The sequence below is a fragment of the Bombus terrestris genome, chromosome 15, assembly GCF_910591885.1.
Source record: "Bombus terrestris chromosome 15, iyBomTerr1.2, whole genome shotgun sequence".
Classification (NCBI taxonomy): Eukaryota; Metazoa; Arthropoda; class Insecta; order Hymenoptera; family Apidae; genus Bombus; species Bombus terrestris.
In genome coordinates, this window is record NC_063283.1 from 2,181,986 (window position 1) to 2,203,260 (window position 21,275).

A 21,275-nucleotide genomic window follows, 5' to 3' on the forward strand; every position below is an offset into this window, starting at 1 on the left:
CTTGGGCTTTTAAATGAACGTTTGTACCTTTTTATTTCTGTGATGAACATGCACAGTTAAATTACAACGTATGATTAATCATTTTATACTTGATATTCGGTAAAAAAAGAAAAATGGAAATAAGAATGTATTTACTATTTAACAAAAACCTTTCTTTTTTCTGTTACAACAGTGGAAGCATCTGCTACTTGATGTACACGGTACACTATTAACAATCTTTTTGATATACACTCGGTAGTTTTACAGGCAACTATATCCAAAATTACACGCACCTCGTGTGTTTCATTTCCTTTTAAAAATGTTACAACTATTGGATTTGTAAGTTCTCCAGAATGTTCCATAGCTGTCCATCCAGAACCATTCGTTGTCAAATTCACAGTCCACTTCTGTGGCGCATTCGGATTTAACTTTAAATCACGGTCGGAAAAATTTATACTGAACAAGACGTTTAATTTACCGCCTGTTTCGCTGATGGTAGTATCGAAGAAATAAATATTCTTGCAATTATTGTCATCTTCGATTACTGGGATATTTATCGGTAACTAAAACGTGATGAATAAACTGTTAACTTAGTCATTCAGTTTTATTTTTAACATCTATGCTCTAAAATGTGTAATAATTTACCGTAGTAATGTTTCCCCTTTCCGTATTGATCATTTTCACAGCGTGATTATTAGTGTCAGCTATGTATATGAGACCTTTTTCTGCATTTATAGCAATACCGCTAGGTTCATCGAACTATAAATTATAAAGAATTCATAAATACATGATTAAATTGATAACTATAAAATTTATTTTATAGACAACATACTAAAAAGCTTGCATGTGGTATTCCAACACCATATATGGCTTTACATTGCTTAGTGGATACATTGATTATCTTAATTTTATGATTGTAAGTGTCTGTTATATAAATAATGTTTTCTTTCGGATGCCATGCTATACCCAAAGGATGTTGAAGCTTTACCCCATAGTTTACACCGTCTGTGTCTCCATAGTCGTGCAGATCCTGTGATATCATGATTATCAATGTTATAGTTATTATTCGATTAATTAAGAAGAATCCTCGCTTATCGGAAATCGTTGAAATTAATTCGTATTCATTCAAACATACCAATGGGTTTCTACTTCCACCACAAATGTGGACAACTTGTCCAGTTTGTAAATTTAGGCTCCTAATAGCACTGCTTTCACTGTCGGCAAAAACAGCAATCTTTAGTACTTCGGCGATAGTTATACCAGACGGTTGCGCTAAACCAGCCAAGAGAGGATACGTATTGTTGCGATTTTCCTCCGTACCACTTCCTACTATCGCCAGACAAGTACCCTCTTTGTATTTTCTAGACAAATTTATCAGCAAAATATATGATTCTCATTGATGAAAAAAGAACTTCCATACATATTAAAATAATTTTGATGTTACTTATTTTTCCACCAAATAGTATCTTCCAAGAAGAGTGCCCAAATCTGATGGTTACCAGCCATTGCAATTAACAATATGGGTGTGATATTGTTACCATGCTCGTGTTTATAAATAGCCAAATCCCATGGTGAAGCTAAAACTTGATCTGTACCGATTTTACCTCCGTTGTAATCATTACCTTTAGTACCGGTACCAGCAATAGTAATCACTGTTTTTTTTATCAGGTCTATCTAAAGAAAAATATTAATTATACGTACATCGTATCAAAAAGACAATTTCACATTTGACAGTTTAAATTACTACCTTCCTAATTGCGTGATTTTTAGTGTCGGCTACGTAAATCACACTGTCTAACGTAGACATTCCCTGAGGTCCATTAAACTTTGCAATTTCAAAATTTCCATCTCTGAAATCCGGATTAGGACCACCAATAATGTGTTGCACATTTCCTGCAGTATCCATTACTAAAATTCTGTTGTGGCCTGTATCAGCAACAACCAAATTTTCTCCTTGCTCTGTTTGAAGGATTTCCACCTTACTTGGAAACAGAATGTTTCCATTTCCAACAGGCAGTAAATGTTGTGCCAATTGCAAAGGAATATCATTTGTATGAATTTTATTTAATGATCTAAAATAAGTTAACGCTACGCCTACATGTATTATCAATTCATCTCTGTGTCCTTCTCCTACAAAAACTGCAAGTAATTCACCAGTAGGACCTAATAGGGGAATAAGTTGTTTATTTGATGCGTCTCTGAAGATAATTGTCACCTATAGATGTAAATGTACGATCATTACCTAACATTATTAATGTTGGCCAACATACAATTCCTAAGTAATGCCACATTGACATTGTAGTATCATTTACAACTGGATGTTTTATATTATACCTCTGTATTGCTGACAACAATTTTTTTGAATTTTTTTCGTTTGGAAATTTTGCACTGTGTACTCCAACCTGTAGGAAAATAATGGTATTATGTTGTTCAATTATTAATCTTATGTAATTAATTGTTGCATATTTTATAGTATATCTTGTATATACTAACAATAACAAGGCCATCCTGAATTGAAAACAGTTTCTCAAGAACATCTAAATCTGATAAAACGTGCATACAATTGATGCAACAATATGTAAAGAAATCCAAAATAACTATTTTTCCTTTAAGATGTTGATATATAGATAATCCTTCTGCGACATTGAACCATTCCAAACCTAACATATTTAAACAAGAATCTTATTTGGAAATTTTATTACAAAATCACTATAACAATATTAATATACAAAATTAATGTAACAAATGACAAATATTAAATTTTATGTATAGGAAAAAAAGGGTGGGTAACAGAAAAAAAATAATGTAGGTACATATATGTCATATATAAGAAAATGTGAATTTTTAATCTTCTTCCAGTGATAAATCATATTGTTTATACAGATTCCTAATCGTCGTTTTATTTGCTACAGCTATTGCACCTAGAACCATTTGAGTTACATCTTTAATATCATTGTATTTATGTAATAAATCCATAGTTTCTTGAGTTGAACGAAATTCTGTCTCTTCCATCCTCAAATTGGACAATTCTTGATCAAGCATTTTTTCGTATTCTACGAGCTTGAAGTATTCGCGTATCTCTTCTTCCGTAAGTAAAATATTCTTATTATTCGAATGTAATGACTGATCCGATCTTGGTGTATTTACCCCCCTAATATTCTTCATACTTTGTTCGTTGGATTTCTTAAACATTTCACTTACAACTCTCACGTACAATACTCTTTGCCTGACGAAAACCAAAGTTATATAAAATCTTTACGATATGAGAATTTCAAAGTCGATAGATAAGTTAATATGACTAAATAAAATACATATTTAAATTAGCTTCTAGTATAAGGATCTTATATGCATATACAGAATTACCTTCAAAGTTTAGAAACTATAGATCATAAATAATCAACATCGCAATCAAGTCTCATAAATTGAATAAGCTTAATGCGACTAATATTCGAATAGAATACACATATCACAAGAGATGTTCACTTTATACAACATCGAGTAATAAAATAGACGTAATCATTAACCTGGTTGAAAATCAGTGATCCGCGCTTCCTTCTTTGAAAACTCTTTGATATGCCGTAATACCAATTCCTCTTTTCTGTTAATCGACAATTCTAAACTTTGACTTTTGGCAATTTCCATACCAGTTTCTATCAATTCTTCTATTGTCTCCTGCACATTCATATTTTGTTTCGTGTATCGACTTTCGTTATTAAAATAAATTCAACAATTTAAAATATCATGGAATAGCACAAACAATAGAGAAAAAGAAGTGGTACGTTATAAATAGTAGGGACAACATATTGATGGAGGGGATTCCAAACCCATGTAAGTAATTACATACGCATAGTACAGATAAGAAATTGGCTAGGCAAAGGAATACAGGTCTGTTTGGTTATTTCTATGAACACGCATTTTATAAACTCGCCTTACAGCAGTATAGTACTATCACATTTAATTAGAAAATTATATTAATTAATAGGCAAAACATGTATTTAAGGCTATATAGTTTAAAAAAACGTATACAATAAAGTTTGTCAGTTACATAAAATATATTCTTCTGTTTGCAAGTGAAGTTCGATCTTGACATTTGTCCTTTATATACTAAATTAATTGATTCTTTGCAGTTTATCACATAATAAAAAATGCTGGCAGGTACAACAAAAGATCAAGAAACGTTAAATGAATTGGAATGGATTCAAGTAGTACGTACTGAGTTGAATGAAAATGATAATATCAAACAGCCGAAAGGAGCAATACAAAAATTCAAAGAGAATCCTTTAGTACCTATAGGTAACTATAACCTCCAAAAATGTAACTTCATTATTTGATTTATATATTTACAATTTCAAAATTTTATGTCAAATATCTTATTTCAGGTGCTACAGCAACTGTAGCTGCTCTGAGTTATGGCTTGTACAATACTTTTATAGGAAATAGTCAAATGGCGCAATATATGATGCGTAGTCGAGTTGCAGCACAAGCTTTCACTATTATAGCCATGGTTGGTGGGCTCATAGTTATGGGAAAAAAACCAAGTACCGATGTATAATTATTATAAAAAGATTTATTTAATAGTAATCATGTAAAAACTGTAGTAGTCAATTATAGTCAACTGCATTTTTTATTTTATCAGGAAAGCATAACATGAAAGTTTTATGAACTATTGAAATTGTTTTAAAATTATTCTTTATTATTAGGAGTTAACAATCCAATATTATGCATGATTTAATTAAGTTTATTTACACAAATGTCAAATGACAAATCTTATTGAAGAAATGCCTATAAGAGTTTAATGAAATGAATAATGGTATGACAATATACCATTATTGATGCATTATTATAATATTTAAAGAGAAATTTAGGTGATATATTTAAGCTGATACCTATTCTCGAAAAAATGCATAGGTAAGTCAGTTCTAAAAATAAAATTGGCATTTTTATATATTAAAATTTTTACAATTTTTATTCTTATAATATTCACAGGTTTTAATAACTATAATTTTTATTATTTAGCAAATATTAATATATTTGAAATAAAACTTTTATGTAGAGCAAAGTATGTTTTCTTCCCTACAAATATTATCTGTTAAAGAAGTTTCGTCATAAAGAGATCGGTGTCGTTTGTTCCTTCCATTAAAAGTATTCATTATATTTATATTTTCATTCGAATATTCGGAATGTGGAATTTGTTGAACTGTTATTGCTGCATGTTTCCATCTGACATATTCTTTAATGCATGTTTCCAATTTTTCAAACCATTCTTGAACATCTTCGTTTGAATATAATTCTATAACATCACGTATCTCATTACCATTTAGGTGATTTATTATACGTAATTGATTTTTCGTTGATTTCGATCGGCGGACAATAGTTTCCTGAAATATAACAATATTATAATCATATTCAATATCGATAGAAAATTTAAAAAATATATAATCCAAAGTTTCATTTTACCTTGTTTACACAAATCGTATACGTAGGTTTTTCTAATTTTTCCAAACATTTCTTCGATTTCCAAACTTCAATTTGGAAACTTCGTAATCGTATCCAGCATCGTCGATTATTTATAATTGCGAATCCAGCACAAACTTCCTTATCGATGTAATACGGTTGAACAGCTAAACGACAGCAAAAATGTCCGAAAAGCGGCAATGCATTAGCTTTACTACCAAAATTGTTTAATATTAGATCATGTGAACGTATATTCTCATCGGTATCGTTAAGGGTCATCTTTGCGTAAGCCAGTAACTCAAACTGTGGTGTTTTATTAGACTCATTTTCATTTCGTAGAGCGGCCGCAAATTTTCGACCTACTGTTTTCGAAATTGAAGAATGAATAGTTCTTCTGATCTTTCTCGGAGTGCTGGCAATACTAAGATCTTCTTGCAAAATATGACTATAAACTTCTAAAGATAATTCAAATTCAGCTGATACGTTACTGAATAATAAAACGTCAGGAAAACTAATATCCGTTTGCTTTCTATCGATTGGAAAAAGTAAACTCGTATCCTGAACCTCTGCACCAATTCGAACTATACAAAAAATCGCGAATCTTCGATAATCTCCACGGTTTTTAAAGTAATCAGAATCTCTCCACATCAAAGGAAATCTAAGATCCGAGATAGATAACTTGGCCTTGCTATCCGAACTGCTAAAACATACAAAGTTAAATAGTATTATTTCCATGTATTCCTATCTACAATATATTTGTATAAATAGACCAGTACCTCGTTTTCAATGATGCATCTTTTCCTCGGTTTTCTAACTCAACCATATAGGCGGACATTCGTTTGTTAGAAGTAAATAAAGCACGTGCAGCCTCCAAACTTTGTGCAGGATGCCGCGCAGCAGCCAACAATCTGGAAGAGCCTTCTTTTATTTTAGTTTCTAATTTAATTTTTTGCTCCAAATCATATTCCTAAAATGGAAAACATTATATTTTTATAACGATTTCTATTATTAAAATCGTTATGCCTCGTGAAAAGAACACGGATTGAACAGAAAATATTTATAATTTTACTTAGATTTTCCAGAAGAAAACAAATCAATTAACTGTAAGAAAAGATGAATGCAATGTGTATCATATGGGACTTTTTATGTATACGAACTATTTCAAAGCAACTTGCAGTAAATATTTTGAAAAGCTTTAATTCATAATAATGAATTAATTGTTTAACAACCTCTTGATGTTACTTTATTTCGTAATTATTGCTTTTATTCATGCATATATGAGAATATAGAAATACCACTATATGATAGTAAAGAATACTAATATCCAAATATTATCTACGTATTTTTAAAAAATTCTAATTTCAATAAATTATTATACAAGACGTGAAACAAAAGATCAGTTTTCAAAACTTCTCCATTTGTCAACCTTATTTCAAAGTAACATTTAAAATAATAATTACGCTAAAATTAAAATGCGCGTTATAGATTATTTAACGTGACAATCGCTAATTATGAACAACTATAATTTTAAAACTGCAACATTTTTTTTGTTGACAAAAGAAATATAAGTTATTTGTATTTGTACTAAATACCTTCGAAAACAAATAAATAAGTAGTGTATATAATTGAAAGAATTCTATTTATTAAAAATGCTATAATTAAATATCTAAATATATCTTTAAAAAATTTACTATGTAGAAAATTGAATACATATCATATTTTAATTTAGATTTTATACATATACATTTAGTCCTTTAACGGCTCTTTCAAATGTCAAACATAACCTATGCTTTCTTAACGATAATTAACAATTTTAAAATGATATTTAACAAATGTCAATAATATAGCATGTTTCAAAACATTAAGGTGAATGAAGACAATTTCTACTTTTTAATAATAAAATCTTGATAAAATAAAAAATATTATAAGATACAACGTATAGTAAATAACAAAATTCTATAGATAATCGAATATTTACTCACAGCTACATTTTTACAATTTCGAATACTTTCTCGTCTGCGAACTCGTGCTTGAAAATCACTCAACGAACGCAAATAATTATTTTCCTTGTTTAAACTGTCAGTTAGTGGAATGCGTAGAGAGCCAATGCTTTTTCTACGTGGCGCCATTTTGAAGGCTCATTACTTCTTTTCCAGCGGTTTCAAATGACAGTGGTTTCAAAGTCTCTCGGCTATTGCAATGTGTAAAGGAAAGATGTAGGGAAGGAAAAATTAAGAAAAAATTATTGCGTATAAAAAAATCATTTGACAAAGGTATAAAAATGTATAGTATAAGGTATAAAAAATGTTAAATAAACTTCTGGAAAATCTGAAACTTATATTTGGTATATATGTAGATATTCACATTCGAACAGCAATTAATATAAAGTAAGGGTATTTGTAATGATGTAGAATAATGAGCATAATTTTTTTATTTTTTATCCTTGTCCTTGTCTTTGTCCTTTTCTTTCTCTCTCTCTTTATCTTTATCTTTGTTCTGTTGAAGAGACCCAACGGCTTGGCGGACGGCTTCCGAATGAGGATCAACACCTGGTAAATTTTCCAAAACTGATTGCAAAAATGCTGGATCAGACATAACAGCAGCATAATCCTCTTCAACTTCCATTGCTTCCTCTTTGAGAGATTCAAGTTCTTCTATAAAACAAAATAGATAATAATAATGTGCACACACGTGTACGTAGATATAAATAGTTATATAAGGATAATTTTCGTACGTTGATCTTGCATAGACATCTGCATTGCAAAAGCAATTTGTTCCTCTTCGGTCATACGTGCAAAATCCGGTGCATTTATGTTAGCAGGAGTAGCAGTATTGTCAGCAGTTGAAGACGAAGTTTCTGCACCCTCGAGTGACATAGCGAGTGCGCGCTTTAACATTGCCTCTTCGTTATGTACTTCTTTAATCGTTTCTGGCGGTTTATTTGTAGCCGCTTCATTAGCTTGTGCGCGTCGCGCTTCATCCTCTTGACGCTGTCGTTGTTCCTCCATTGAAACGCGCAATGCCTATATATATAGGATAAAGATGGTAAATAAAACAAAGAGTGGGAGTTTTATTAAGGAGCACAATTGCAAAATAACAAACCAATGCCAATTCTGGATCTTCATTTGGATCAACACCAAACTCATAAGCAGATCCTCCCATGCCTGTGCCACCCATTCCATCTTCTCCTTGAATTATAGGAGAAGAAATCAATGCATCAGATAAATGTGGCCCAGGTGGAACTGTGACCAAATGGCTCCCTGTTCCATCCTTTCCATTCAGAGCATTGATGAAAGCTGTCAGCACTTCATTATTAATGCTTTCTTCACCAAAACTAATCACATCCACATTAACTTTTTCCTTTTTTAATCTTTTTGCTAATTTCACAAGTTCTTTCTCATCAATTTCTATGGGACTACCAATGAAGGCCACAATACGCATTTTATGATTTTTACCTTGACGATGTTTCAGTGCCAACTGTTGATTTATTTTTGTTCATAGACATTAAAATTATAAACTTTGTATAACATAACATAAGGATAATTAGTATACTCACATGTGCAATTCGGATTCCTGTTATTAGACATAGATTACCATTTGGTTGGACTTGATGGAGTTTTGATAAAATCCTGCCCACATCGCTAGTAAGTGTAGCTAACACTTCAACACTGTTTAAAAGAACAAAGTTTAAATGAAAAAATAACAAATATTTTCTACCACTGGTATATAGGATATGATTTAACATACTTAGCTAGTGTTATCAAGCCAACATTGTTTTCAGGATTCGAGCGCGTTTTTGAATGACAAACCAAATTAACAGCATCCTGTTGTGCTTGCAGTCGTGTCGGTAAAAAATCTCCATTTCTCATATAATCGCTGTTGTCAACACTATAAGTATTGCAAAATGTGTGAACGAAACGATAAACGTTTCGTGAACAGATTTAAAGGAAACTATTTTATCTTACTCACATAACCTGTACTCGATTGATTTATACAAATCGAAATATTTATATCGCAATTTACTTATCGCTCATTATATCTACAATTGCAAATATCTCATTTACAATTAAATTTAAAATTATATTTTACTTTCGCTATATTTAATTCAAGAAGGAAAAGTTAATCGTGAATATACTATGAAGTATTTCAACTTTGCACTGTCACTCATCCTATCGTTTACAAATTGCCAAAATAGTTGCCAAAATAGAAAGCGTAAAAATATAATGATATGAAATTCAATGAAAATTAAGAAGATAAATTAAGAACGCAAAAAATGTAATGCCTCTTGCAAGTTTACAACGAATAAATATCAAAAGCTTACCATATCATCGTACTTTCCAGTACCATCTTGGTTCGAATTACTAAATCGTTTCATTCCATTTCGTTCCGTTCTGTCATATTTACAGATAATTTTCTGTCTCGACCCATTTCATTCCGTTCCGTTCCGTTTCGTTTTACCTTTTTGATTTACTTTATTGTATGTTTTACGAAAAGTTTCAGATATTAATGTATTCAAAATAAATATAGTTAATCAATAATCATTGGCTGAAATGGAGAAAAATGATATTATGGGAAGGAGGAAAAAATAATATTGCGTGTACATATTAAAAATTATGCCGTACATACATATATATATGTATGTATGTATGTATGTATGTATGTATGTATATATATAGTTTTCAATTAAATACAAATTACAAGATAAAATCATTTGTTTACGCTTAGATTAAAGACTTTTAACGCCTTTTGAGGCAATAAAATAAAACGGATAACGAAAAATCCTGAAGATGAAAAACATAGAAATGGAGAACGGACTTGATGGAAAATATAATATACACTTCCGCTCAAAGATCTTAGGACATATATTTATACATTTTTAACAAAACTTCAGTATTTAGTGTAGATTATATGCATTTTTAAAGCTTGTTAATACACCAACACTTTATGCATAAATTACTTTCTTTGTCCTATAAACTATACGTTTAAATTATTTCTTTGTATCTCTTAACGATTGTTTAATATTTTTTAATTTTAAAGTAAATATAACTGTCTTGAGACTTTCGAGCGGAGATGCATCAAGGGCGAATTAAAAAAGAAGAAAATGAAACAACGATATAAGGAATTAAGGAGAAAAGGAATCGATGGTTGCATCCAGTTGGAGTGTGGAGTATCTCGGTGTTTCATCCATTAGTGTTGCTTCTTCGTAAGTTGGTGGTTGATCATTATAACACCTTGATTTTAACATCTGTCTGTTTCGCCTTCTATTGTTAAAAGTACGAATAATAACTATAAGCGGTCCTATAAGTAACATAACAACGCCGATCACAAGCATGGTTATAGCAATAGCCGTCCCGACTCGATTTACAGGGCGGCGTCGCGATTTTGTTTCATTCTTGTTCTTTCCTATACTTTCGTCGGATATTTTATTATGTTCATGCTCGAAGAAATTTCTTTCAGTCAATTTGATCAAATTAGTCGTACCAAAGTCTTTCGATTCAAACGTGGCGCTTGGCGTGCTATTATTTATTACAGTGTCTTCTGTCTCATAGGGATTTTTATTGGAAGTAAGTGGTAAAATAACGTTCACTTTGTGATTTACTTTCTCTACTTCATTTCTGTTGTTTGAATAAATAGTTGAAGTTTGAGTCGAATATACGTCTTTAGCATCTTGTTTACGATGAATCGTCGTACGTCTTTTGATTGTTGATATCGTTCTAGATATTCCGCTGCCGATACTATCCGTTTTATCGGAAGCAAATAATTCGCGGGGCCACTGTTCATCTGATACAGTATCACCAGAATGATCAACAGCGATGTCTTCTCGCTGAGTTCCGATTTGAAATTTTATAATTTTAAAACGATTTTCTGTGACATTCGATTCTCGAAACAATTCACCTTTGTTCCATCTCGAGAATTTTTCCTGTGAAAATAGTATCCTCGAATGTTTCCTCAGTTTTCTTATTTAAAACTATGTACAAAATCTCAAGAAATATAAATGATATGTGTATACAAATGTAATTAGATATTAAAACGTGCACATTTTTTTATATATAGTTCGATAATTTTCTATCATTGGAAATGCGATTGATTATCATTCAAGTATTAACTAAAAATCAATTTTAACTAAATATTAACTAAAAATGCTATGAAGTATTTACTTCAATTAAAAAAGATAATTGCTTGTTTATTTATAAAAGTAATATTTATCAAAACATTAATAATCAAATTATTTGGCGTAAAATATAGCATTGTACATTTTTATAATCGATTAGAATATCGAACCTGCATGTTAATTGTATCATTTCGTGCTTTCGTCTTTTCACATAGCGAAATTACACCTTTTTGTAGAAATATGAATCCAATTATACTCCAGATAGTCAGCTGAAAGATGATTGTCAATTTTGTAGCCCATTTATTCATTTCTATATTTGAAGGCATCTTTAAAAAAAAATGTCTCCCGTAGATATCGTATGGCCCGCTTGCGCCTGAATCATTAAATAAAAAGTCAATAAGGCGACACATAGCATGATAAAAGAAAATAATAAAATTATCTCACTATTGTTAACTTTTTATAACATGAACTTCACATTTTTTCATGATTTAAATAAAGGTAACTTATATTTGGTGTTTACAAATTACCAAATGTTTAGATTCTGAAAGGCTCCCTAATATGTCTTCAAGAGAGAAATAAAATTTTTAATATATTTGTAATCGCCAACATTTAGAATGATTCAATGAATAATAAATAAACGATTTTTAAATGATAGTTGAATAAGAATTTCATTAATACTGCAAATAAATTGAAAAGTCCTAGTTAAATGGCGGGTGAAGTTATTTTAGTACCGTTATACAGAGTTGTTAATATATCCAACAAATATGGCAACACATAGTAGATAATTTAGTTATAAGTACGTAATGAAAAGAAAAGAACAGCTGTATTGATAAGATTTAATTTTCTTGTAGTTCTATGTTATTAACAGAAAAATTGACTAATAAGAATGTTTTTCACCATTCTCCCTCTATTACGGTGCGCATATTCGTTGTTGGTTTGTTGGACGTGATCAGTCCGATAGCTTTTTTTTACCTTTACGTATCGCGTTTCTTCTCCTATAACGCACTGTATTAAAACGCTGTTGATAAAAGTTGATCGGCACGAATACATTACGATGGATTCCTTATATATCCGTGTCGATTTATACCGATCGATCATAACTGTGGCTGCACACTCGTTTAATTGCTTGCTCTAGCCATTCTTAAGATCGGCTAATTGTTCGATCAATTTGTCATCAAGGAGCAATGCATTCGTCATACGCTATACCACAGACAAGGTATAGGATAGATCTATCACTTTACAAGACTTTGTGTCCTATACTGAAATACCGATCGTGCAAAAAATCAAAGCTTTTCTTGTGCCCTCTATGATTGAAAGCGTTGAGTTCTGGAATTGCATAACATGTATATGTATTCATTGTTAGTAATTATCATTGTTAACTATCAACTTTTGCAAAGTCAACAAATTAAAAGGATTATGTATAACAATGTGATTCTGGTATCAAAATATACATATTTATAAAGAAAGCGAAGTAAAATGAAAAGTCATTAAGAAATTATTTAGAACTTTGAAATAATTACTATTTCATTCAGAATTTTAGATTACATCCAAAAATCGGAATATTTAACATTATAATTAAATTCCTGGTTTTTATACATTTATATATACGATAATATATAACATATCTAAAGTGTAGGACTCGATATAATATTTAGTGAGTAGAAAAAATCTTTGATTAAGTTCCATGTTTTCAATTGTGTTTATAAGGATATGATTATGTACAACACTATGTACAACATAATTAAATCTTTTTTTACTTTTATATTCACTGTATCATTGGATCATTGTTTTAATTTTGATATTCATATTATTTAGTCGTCTTTCTATCATAGTTGTTATTTGATCCCATGTAATTGATAGATTCGTACACGTTTTCTTAAATTTTCTACCTCATTCCAAATTCCTTCATAAAAGTTTAAATTTGAACATCATTGTGTCTTGTAAAATTTCACTATAATAATATTAGTTTAATCGTACAAGATGACCATGAGATTTCGTAATTTGTTTATCGTAGAAATTTATATGTTATTGAAAGTTTGATTAGATGCTTGGCTCTGAGTGAAAGGGAAATTATTCATTAAATTCGAAATTGATAGGCGAAACTGCAGCACATTATTCTGCTGTCCAAATTTATAGGTAAATGTCATATACCACTATGATGTAGTATACACGAAATGGTATATTGCCATAAAGTGCTAATTTATCATTGTGCATACACTATCTTTTAAAAATAAACAAACACTTGCTTATTTTTGATAAGATGTATTTTAATTGCAGACGTAAATCTTTATAACTATGTATAATATGTACGTATAGTATTATATGTATATATTATAAGATGTGATTAAATCTTATTGGAAACCAGTATATAAAGCGAGCGTTTTTAATTAATTGAACCTTCTACAGGTGTTTTGTTATCTGACAAACTATTTATTTTCAGATTTTCAAATTTCCAAAAATTATGAGTTATCTAAACAAATTTTTCTAATTGAAAAATTTCTGACATTGACACAAATATTGATATTTAGATAAAACGATAGAAAGTAAAGGATCTATGTTTTAGCAATGTCCGGTCACAATTTTATATATATTTTAAAAATGTTATAGCCGATTATGGTTATTGATAATGCAAAATTCGCTCCATCCAATAATAAAGTGACGCCATCTATGTAATACAAGCAGCATATAAGGTTATCTGTCGAAAGAAATTCTGAAACTTATCATTTTCATCATTCATTATTTTTATTGAATATAACTGCTTGTTTTTATTGGATATTTTCACCTGCCTCAAACTACGAAATCGTGACAATGTTGTGAAACAGCTTTTATGGCAATTTCAAGCTATAAAATAAGTGAATTTTTTAGGTAAGCAATAAAATGATCAAGTATAAAAACAAATCATCTGCCGTTTTGTAACTATGAACATATATATATGTATACACATATAAAATGCGAGACAGTGGTGAATTTAAACTCGTAACTCGTCGAAAGAAACGTATACCTCATGTTCGAAATATATGCCATACGAGCACAATTTTAACCACTAACGATGACGATGATGGTAATCTGAACATTAATTACGAAACACTGTTTGGGTAAGGATCTTTTACATACGCGTTTCTCGAAGGTGTGTATACAACCTTTTTTAACAACAATTCTATAATAATTTTCAGAAAGCTACTAGAGGCTGAAGTTGAAGTAAAAAATTCATCGTTTGCTGACAATGTTTTTCATTATTTAAAAGATTCTTTAACTGCTTTAAATAGCAGTGGCATTTGTGATATATTGTGCTATGGTTTGGGTCATTTTTCTACTCATAGGTCCTCTAAATACCAATTGGCATTACTCTTATCTTTGAAAAAACATTATGATCCTCAAATTTATGTATATGACCCAGTTTTTTCTTCTGAAGAAATCAAGTTTCTGAAACAGCTTGATTTTAATGTTATAACAATTAATGAAGAATGCAAACGCGTTATAGGTGATAATGTTACATTGGTATATATGCCACACTGTTCAGTACATTTAATCAACAATTTCCTTTATGCAAATTGGTGTAAAAACTTAAATAAGTGCATCCTCTTGACAAATAGTTTTTCAATAGTTGCTGATGACTTGAGAAAAACAAATAAGTCCAGCCCTATTGATTATGTCTTTCGTATTCGACCATACGTTACAGAAATTGCTTTACGGAATGATTTCATATATGAAGAAGTATTCAATGACTTAAGTATTCATACGTTTCTCGAACAAAATATTAATGCAATTCCTGAGAGTTTTTGGAATACACGAGAAAAGCCTTGCTATCAAGATATAGATATTGATTATTTGACTGCTAAGCAAACTAAGGAAATAGATGCTAAGAATTGTAATTATATCTTTTAAATGTATTATTAAGTAACTCTGCTATTTTTTAATATTGCTAATTTAAGTTATTGAGATATATATGTATATCTGTATGTGTATTGATATATTATGTGCAAAGCAATTTGAATAATAAAGTAATTATTACATTTATTTCATAAGATTTTATAAAATTGTATAAATTAATATCATTATGATACAAGAAAAGGTTAAAAGTAAATTAAACAGATTAAAAATTTAAAACAGATATTAATATTTGTTAACAAATAACTTTTTCTGTCTGTTATAGGTAACAAGCAAGATGAAACCTAATATCAAGTTGCTTCACACACTTATACAAGAAATTCGACGAACATCATCTCAACAAAAATCAGAAAATAATATTATGACGCAATACATTTTGGAGCAAGCACGATCCCATCGAGAAACGTCTGAAGTTTTGTGCAAAGCACGAGAAGAGCTAAAAAATTTAGCAGAAACATATCTTTGTTATCTAAACTCTCAACGAGTATGTAAAGAAATTCAAATCCGATATGCTGGTAAAGGAGAACGAAGTATCAAAGAAACCGCAGATCTCGTCGGATTTAAATTACCTCATGATCCGAAATGAATTCAATGGGAGTTAGTTTCAATTAAAATAATATAAATTTATCAATAAAATATTTATTATTATTAGTGGAATATAAAAGAAGATAATTGTAAAAAATATCTATTATAATAATAAGAAATACAGTATAAAATTTTGATTTAAAAGACGAATGTAACTACATATTTTCACGAATATTGTTGACGAATGCATTTGGCTATGGTTGATAATTGCATATTACTAGTGCCTTCGTAAATAGTTCCAATTTTCGAATCTCTAAAATATTTTTCTTGAGGAAAATCTGTCGTGAATCCTACTCCACCCATAAAGTCGATGCATTTTGCGGTAACCCGTAAAGCCGTTTCTGCATTGAAAAGAAATATATAATAAATTTTACGGTCAATATTTTAGTATTTTACGATTGCCGTTAAAAAATTAGAAAGAGAACGTTAATTACCGGAAGCAACCAGTTTTGCCATGGCAGCCTCTTTTATTACATCTCTTTTGGCAACGACTAATCTGGCCGCATTGTAAACCAGTAACCTGGCACATTCAAGTTCAGTGGCCACTTGAGCAATTTGATGTTGCATAGACTATACACAAAAATTATACAATCTGAGTCTTAGTTTTGATATTCATTATATTAAAAATAATTTATCTATCTTATACTTGAAATGAGAATATGTCTTTTCCAAATTGTTTCCTTTCCAATGTGTATGGTATGGTAGCATCGAAGCAGCCTTGTGCTATACCAATCATTTGAGCTCCAATACCAATTCGTCCTTCATTTAAAAATTTTGCAGCGTATTTATACCCTTGGCCAACTTTTCCTAAAATATTTTCCTCAGGAACCTTAATTCAGAAGAGAACCAAACATTTAAAAAATGAGTATCTACGAGCAATATTCGAACCATTTTTACATTCAAAAAATCATTTTATTTACTCTGACATTGTCGAAGTGAATCATACATGTACCCGATGCTTTAATTCCTAGCTTATCTTCAGGTTTTGCGACTGTTAATCCAGGTGTATCTCGTTCTACAAAAAATGTTGTAATGCCACGGTATCCCTATTTAAAAGATTTTTTATTGTTATCTGATAATATTGTTTATTTCCTTACAATTATAATTTAATTAAATCGCATTTTAAAAAACAAGTGATTACGATAGAAAATTCTATAATAAACTCGTAAAATCGGTCAGAGGTCAAAGTTGAAAGTTCGAGCATTTGGACGAATGCATTTAACAAAAACCTGAGAAGATAAAGATAGCGCGAAGCATACCATAGTCTGATCCAATTTATTAAAAACTGGTAAACAACGTTAAATACTATACGCGATTTTATTAAGTATCAATCAAAACGATAATTTTTATTGCAGGATCAAACAATATGGGTCGAGTCCGTATCGCTTATTTTCTTCTATTTTTTTCTTCCTCTGTGTTCACTCTAAATTATGTGTTCATTCTAAATTACAAACATAATTTAATAGAATAAGAATATTAAACTTACGGCAGAAGGATTCGCATTTGCGAAAACAAGGAACAAACCCGCAATATCGGAATTTGAAATCCACATTTTTGTTCCGTTTATAACATAATCAGATCCATCCTTTTTTGCCTCGGTTTTCAAAGAAAAGGCGTCTGATCCTGAACCAGGCTCCGTAAGACAAAAACTTCCCGCCTAGAAAACATAAAAGATGAAAAACATTGTTGCTATTTGAAATTATTTATAAGATGCTATCAGTTTATTGCACATTGTTATTTAACTACTTTATTTCATTTGTTTACTTACGTGTTCTTGTGCTAATCTCGGCAGATACTTTGCTTTCTGTTCTTCCGTGCCGACTTTTACAATTAACGAGTTCACTAAGGTATTATGAATATCGACCAGAGCTGCCACAGCTCCACAAACTTTGCCAATTTCTTCAACGGTTAAAACCGTTGTCATGAAATTGCACCCAGAACCACTGTATTTCTCCGGTATTTCGATGCCCATTAACTATCAATAGATCGATTAAATGTGTGTTATATTATGCGTCAATAAAAAATGCGAATAAAAGTTTGATAGCATAAATGTCTCGGATTAATTATTAATTGATAGTAGTTGATTCGAAAATTAATATATATGTATATATTATACTAATTTATATACATATATTAATTCACTACAGGGATAGATAAAAAACTTACACCATTTTCGAAAAGTGCTCGTACTACAGCATCGTCTATTTTTCCCTCTTTTTCCATTTTTCGCACAAGCGGAGCAATTTCCTCTTTAGCCAATTTAGCAACTAAGAAATTTTGCAAAAATTATATTTCGTACGTAGATATTTAAGAATGATAGTTCGTGACAATTAATCGAGCAAAAGATGAAGAAGCATATGGTATCTGTGATTATGTGAGTAATCTATGAAACGCGCAGAATATTCGACAATAACAATAATCTTACCACTTTCTTTCATCAAAAGTTCCTCTTCTGTAAATTGAGTTAAAGGGCCAGGACAGTGGTGTAATTGTGTTACACAGGTGGTCAGATGCCTATTGCTATACATTTTTCGTGATATCTGAAAATTGGTTTCATCGGACCTGCTTTAATTTTGTATATTTGAAATTACGTTTCCAGACTACTATAAAGTATATCTCTTTAAAGAAAAAGGTGTTTGATTAAAGTAAATGGAAACATCGATTCGAGAATTTGATTTGTAACGTTGAAGTCTATAGTGTTCTAAAAAATGTAAATATAGCGAAATAAGAAAGCAATAGGAATATCAACAAATGAAAATTGTGTTATTATAAAGAAAGAAGAATACAAGAAGAATTGTACAGTAATAGTTAGGCTGTGCAGTTTAAGCGGATCAAAATTTTTAATAATATATTAGAATAGAATAGACAAGTTCTCATTAAGTAACAGACTTTTTTTTTTTTTTTTTTAATTTTATTAAATTTCAAATTTTTACATGCCACGTCATCGAAATTACTTCCTTCTCTCGTTCTATATTGAAATTATTAAAATTGTTAGTTAAAAATTACATAGTCATTATTAGGAACGCGCGATAGATGCACAAATCTCTGAGAAACATACACGTATATACATACCTGCTTAATCGAAGATGTAAATAAATTCATATTTGGTTTAATACTTTATTTTATAAAAGTCCAAAACACTTTTTAATAACAACTTAATTTCGATGATATTCACGAAAATTCCAGCTGCACACTGCGTATATGCGATGTATCACTGTCCTTGGAAAATTTAGTGATTCAAATGAAAGCAGAGGAACGTAAATCAGTATGTTGTTGATCGGACAGCAGATGAAAGACTGTATCATTGACTCGATTGTAACACTGTGCCTACGTATCTGTTACCACTTGTTCCTATATACAACACATAAACATATTCCAAACAGGTTCTTACGTAACGGGAATAATGGGAAGAAATCCTTGTCCATTTTATCCAAATTTATGTTGAGTTTATTCAAAGAAATTTCGAAGTCGTGACAATTGCTATCTATGTAGTTATGTTTCCTAAATCGAGGTTAAATACTTTATTACTTCCTATGCTTTTGTGTAGAATATAAAACATTGCCTGCACATACATATTATATACGGGATGTCCCAGTTGTTTGCTGTCACACGTTGCTAGTGCATTCTAAGGCTAAGTTAAGATAAGAAAAAAGTGACATATACTATTGTGGCATATATAATATAGCATTGGAAACATCGATAAGAAGTTACAACACAACAAAAAAGAAAACATACAAAATGATCTATAACGAACGTATGTTACTTCGGTGGAAGGAATGAATAAATCAAGGATATTTACATCTAGTAATAGCCAGAAGATCTCATAAAATTTTTACAACTTATTGTTCGTCATTTCTGTTAAATAAAAGATTGCGATAATTGAATTTAATACTCATCTGAAGATATTGTTTGTTACTCGTTGGAGTTTATATAAAATGTATTAAAATCGCTTAACACAAGACTTTGATATTATATATTGATGTTTCCATAGCTTTTTAATATCGCATGCGAAAATGTTTGAAAATTGAATATGAAATTGAATCTAAAAAATAAAGAAAATATGGAAAGAATGATAGGAATCATATATGAAAATATTAAATTTTTGTTTAACAATGATTCTCGTTAAATCGAGATATGGAATCATATCTTATTTATAATGTTTATCGATGTACTTTAACCTTCTAACCCACAAAGAATGTTATTCGGTTTATGGCTGAATCATATATGTAGACTCTTTTATATGATTCGATAGGGTACTCTACAAATCTCATAAAAAAATTTAATAAAAATTATCACTTGCAATTAGTTTAGTTGTTAATTAGTTAGATCTATTTCTTTTTAAAACGACCAACAAGCTTCAAACTTTTGTAATCGTTGGTAAGCTTGTTTGTCTGTTTAAAACGATCAGTTTGTTGATCGTCAAACAACGTAGGGAATCACGTTTTATGAATTACGCAAGAATATCGCTTATACAGAATGTTCCAGACATCGTGGTATACAATCAACAAGGGAGTAGTCATACGTGAAAAAGTATGTAAATCAAAAAAATATAATATCAAATTTCTTTAATGTTTGAATTATGTAATAAAACTAAGTATGCACTGTTTGCTTAAATGAACCGTTTCTAATTCGCTACAAAAAAGATACAGCAACATATAGATAACATAACGATAAAGATAAAGATAAAGCAACGAGAGATCTAGCTTCTATACTATTTATTAATAACATTTTGTTAAATATTTTTCTTTAAAAAAGCTATGCTATTATATCATCAATTAAATGGTGTTCCTTGTCAGTATTATTTAGCCCGCCATTTGGCGAACGTAAGCGCTCGAGCGATGCTCAGACCAGTTACGGCCAGTGACACTTGACTTGACTATCATTCTGAGTGGGGAGCAATACTATAGACTCGTATAGCTTAAACTATAAACCGACTATATGTATAATATAGTATCTTTAAAGACGCGCGATCCCTTCTACGGTACTACTACATTGCCCGTTATATTACTACGAAACCCGGTTTACTGCCCGTCGATTTGTTCATGCTCGGCCCGCTTTAATCCAGCTATTCTATGTTAATGACAGATAATTCAAATATTACGAATAATATTAATATATTAAACATTCATTGATAAAATTAATTTCATTTTATTTTATTGTAGCTACTTCAAATTAATAACTTATTAGCAGCAGTAGGTATATTCTTTGCGAAGCGCATTGTTTAAAATTTTCAAAGCACACAATCCAAATCGAACGA

At 30.3% G+C, this 21,275-nt stretch overlaps 7 protein-coding genes, 1 long non-coding RNA gene and 1 other non-coding gene across 16 annotated transcripts; 3 read left to right on the forward strand and 6 right to left on the reverse strand.

The window, feature by feature from the left end:
* Position 1: 1 nt before the first annotated feature.
* LOC100644536 (NHL repeat-containing protein 2) lies at positions 2-3,663 on the reverse strand. The gene is made up of 9 exons (XM_012316678.3): positions 3,504-3,663; positions 2,473-2,639; positions 2,222-2,381; positions 1,727-2,142; positions 1,424-1,653; positions 1,115-1,340; positions 812-1,009; positions 625-738; positions 2-542 (listed from the first exon to the last, which is right to left on the reverse strand). Exons 1-9 carry the CDS (start codon positions 3,661-3,663, stop codon positions 135-137), a joined length of 2,079 nt encoding a protein of 692 aa, XP_012172068.1. The 3' UTR covers positions 2-134.
* LOC105666520 lies at positions 3,038-3,481 on the reverse strand. Its single transcript, XR_007226545.1, has 2 exons — positions 3,343-3,481; positions 3,038-3,205 (listed from the first exon to the last, which is right to left on the reverse strand). It is a non-coding gene; the product is annotated as an uncharacterized LOC105666520 (transcript).
* A 6-nt stretch (positions 3,664-3,669) lies between the features above and the next one.
* LOC110119153 (HIG1 domain family member 2A, mitochondrial) lies at positions 3,670-4,651 on the forward strand. 4 transcript variants are annotated; one of them, XM_020867060.2, is made up of 3 exons: positions 3,670-3,807; positions 4,135-4,272; positions 4,359-4,651. In XM_020867060.2, exons 1-3 carry the CDS (start codon positions 3,786-3,788, stop codon positions 4,529-4,531), a joined length of 333 nt encoding a protein of 110 aa, XP_020722719.1. In that variant the 5' UTR covers positions 3,670-3,785; the 3' UTR covers positions 4,532-4,651. The 4 variants fall into 4 exon arrangements, with proteins under 4 accessions (XP_020722719.1, XP_020722722.1, XP_020722720.1 ...); XM_020867063.2 differs by having other exon boundaries at positions 3,673-3,807; positions 4,107-4,272; XM_020867061.2 differs by having other exon boundaries at positions 3,785-3,864; positions 4,107-4,272.
* Positions 4,652-4,907: 256 nt separating this feature from the next.
* On the reverse strand, positions 4,908-7,663 carry LOC105666519 (rhotekin). Of its 2 annotated transcripts, none has more exons than XM_012316676.3 (4): positions 7,416-7,663; positions 6,210-6,400; positions 5,437-6,130; positions 4,908-5,357 (listed from the first exon to the last, which is right to left on the reverse strand). In XM_012316676.3, the coding sequence occupies exons 1-4, from the start codon at positions 7,560-7,562 to the stop codon at positions 5,025-5,027; spliced, it is 1,365 nt and encodes a 454-aa protein (XP_012172066.2). In that variant the 5' UTR covers positions 7,563-7,663; the 3' UTR covers positions 4,908-5,024. The 2 variants fall into 2 exon arrangements, with proteins under 2 accessions (XP_012172066.2, XP_012172065.2); XM_012316675.3 differs by having other exon boundaries at positions 5,437-6,133; positions 7,416-7,661.
* LOC125386423 lies at positions 6,394-8,000 on the forward strand. Its single transcript, XR_007226555.1, has 2 exons — positions 6,394-7,299; positions 7,590-8,000. It is a non-coding gene; the product is annotated as an uncharacterized LOC125386423 (long non-coding RNA).
* On the reverse strand, positions 7,751-11,043 carry LOC100647518 (26S proteasome non-ATPase regulatory subunit 4). Of its 2 annotated transcripts, XM_020867058.2 has the most exons (7): positions 10,915-11,043; positions 9,755-9,978; positions 9,181-9,321; positions 8,990-9,101; positions 8,536-8,910; positions 8,168-8,456; positions 7,751-8,087 (listed from the first exon to the last, which is right to left on the reverse strand). In XM_020867058.2, exons 2-7 carry the CDS (start codon positions 9,778-9,780, stop codon positions 7,864-7,866), a joined length of 1,167 nt encoding a protein of 388 aa, XP_020722717.1. In that variant the 5' UTR covers positions 9,781-9,978; positions 10,915-11,043; the 3' UTR covers positions 7,751-7,863. The 2 variants fall into 2 exon arrangements, with proteins under 2 accessions (XP_020722717.1, XP_020722718.1); XM_020867059.1 differs by lacking the exons at positions 9,755-9,978; positions 10,915-11,043 and adding an exon at positions 9,403-9,478.
* Positions 10,032-12,832, reverse strand: LOC105666521. 2 transcript variants are annotated; one of them, XM_012316691.3, is made up of 3 exons: positions 12,518-12,832; positions 11,716-11,814; positions 10,032-11,353 (listed from the first exon to the last, which is right to left on the reverse strand). In XM_012316691.3, exons 1-3 carry the CDS (start codon positions 12,641-12,643, stop codon positions 10,556-10,558), a joined length of 1,023 nt encoding a protein of 340 aa, XP_012172081.1. In that variant the 5' UTR covers positions 12,644-12,832; the 3' UTR covers positions 10,032-10,555. The 2 variants fall into 2 exon arrangements, with proteins under 2 accessions (XP_012172081.1, XP_012172082.1); XM_012316692.3 differs by having other exon boundaries at positions 11,716-11,918; positions 12,518-12,829.
* Positions 12,833-14,194: 1,362 nt separating this feature from the next.
* LOC100650824 (SRR1-like protein) lies at positions 14,195-15,764 on the forward strand. Its single transcript, XM_003401086.3, has 3 exons — positions 14,195-14,640; positions 14,719-15,413; positions 15,699-15,764. Exons 1-3 carry the CDS (start codon positions 14,495-14,497, stop codon positions 15,719-15,721), a joined length of 864 nt encoding a protein of 287 aa, XP_003401134.1. The 5' UTR covers positions 14,195-14,494; the 3' UTR covers positions 15,722-15,764.
* A 338-nt stretch (positions 15,765-16,102) lies between these two features.
* LOC100649947 (short/branched chain specific acyl-CoA dehydrogenase, mitochondrial) lies at positions 16,103-20,009 on the reverse strand. 2 transcript variants are annotated; one of them, XM_048412651.1, is made up of 10 exons: positions 19,591-20,009; positions 19,091-19,519; positions 18,444-18,558; positions 18,185-18,285; positions 17,787-17,993; positions 17,505-17,675; positions 16,939-17,064; positions 16,665-16,847; positions 16,453-16,588; positions 16,103-16,359 (listed from the first exon to the last, which is right to left on the reverse strand). In XM_048412651.1, the coding sequence occupies exons 2-10, from the start codon at positions 19,118-19,120 to the stop codon at positions 16,184-16,186; spliced, it is 1,245 nt and encodes a 414-aa protein (XP_048268608.1). In that variant the 5' UTR covers positions 19,121-19,519; positions 19,591-20,009; the 3' UTR covers positions 16,103-16,183. The 2 variants fall into 2 exon arrangements, with proteins under 2 accessions (XP_048268608.1, XP_012172084.1); XM_012316694.3 differs by having other exon boundaries at positions 19,091-20,009.
* Positions 20,010-21,275: the final 1,266 nt, after the last annotated feature.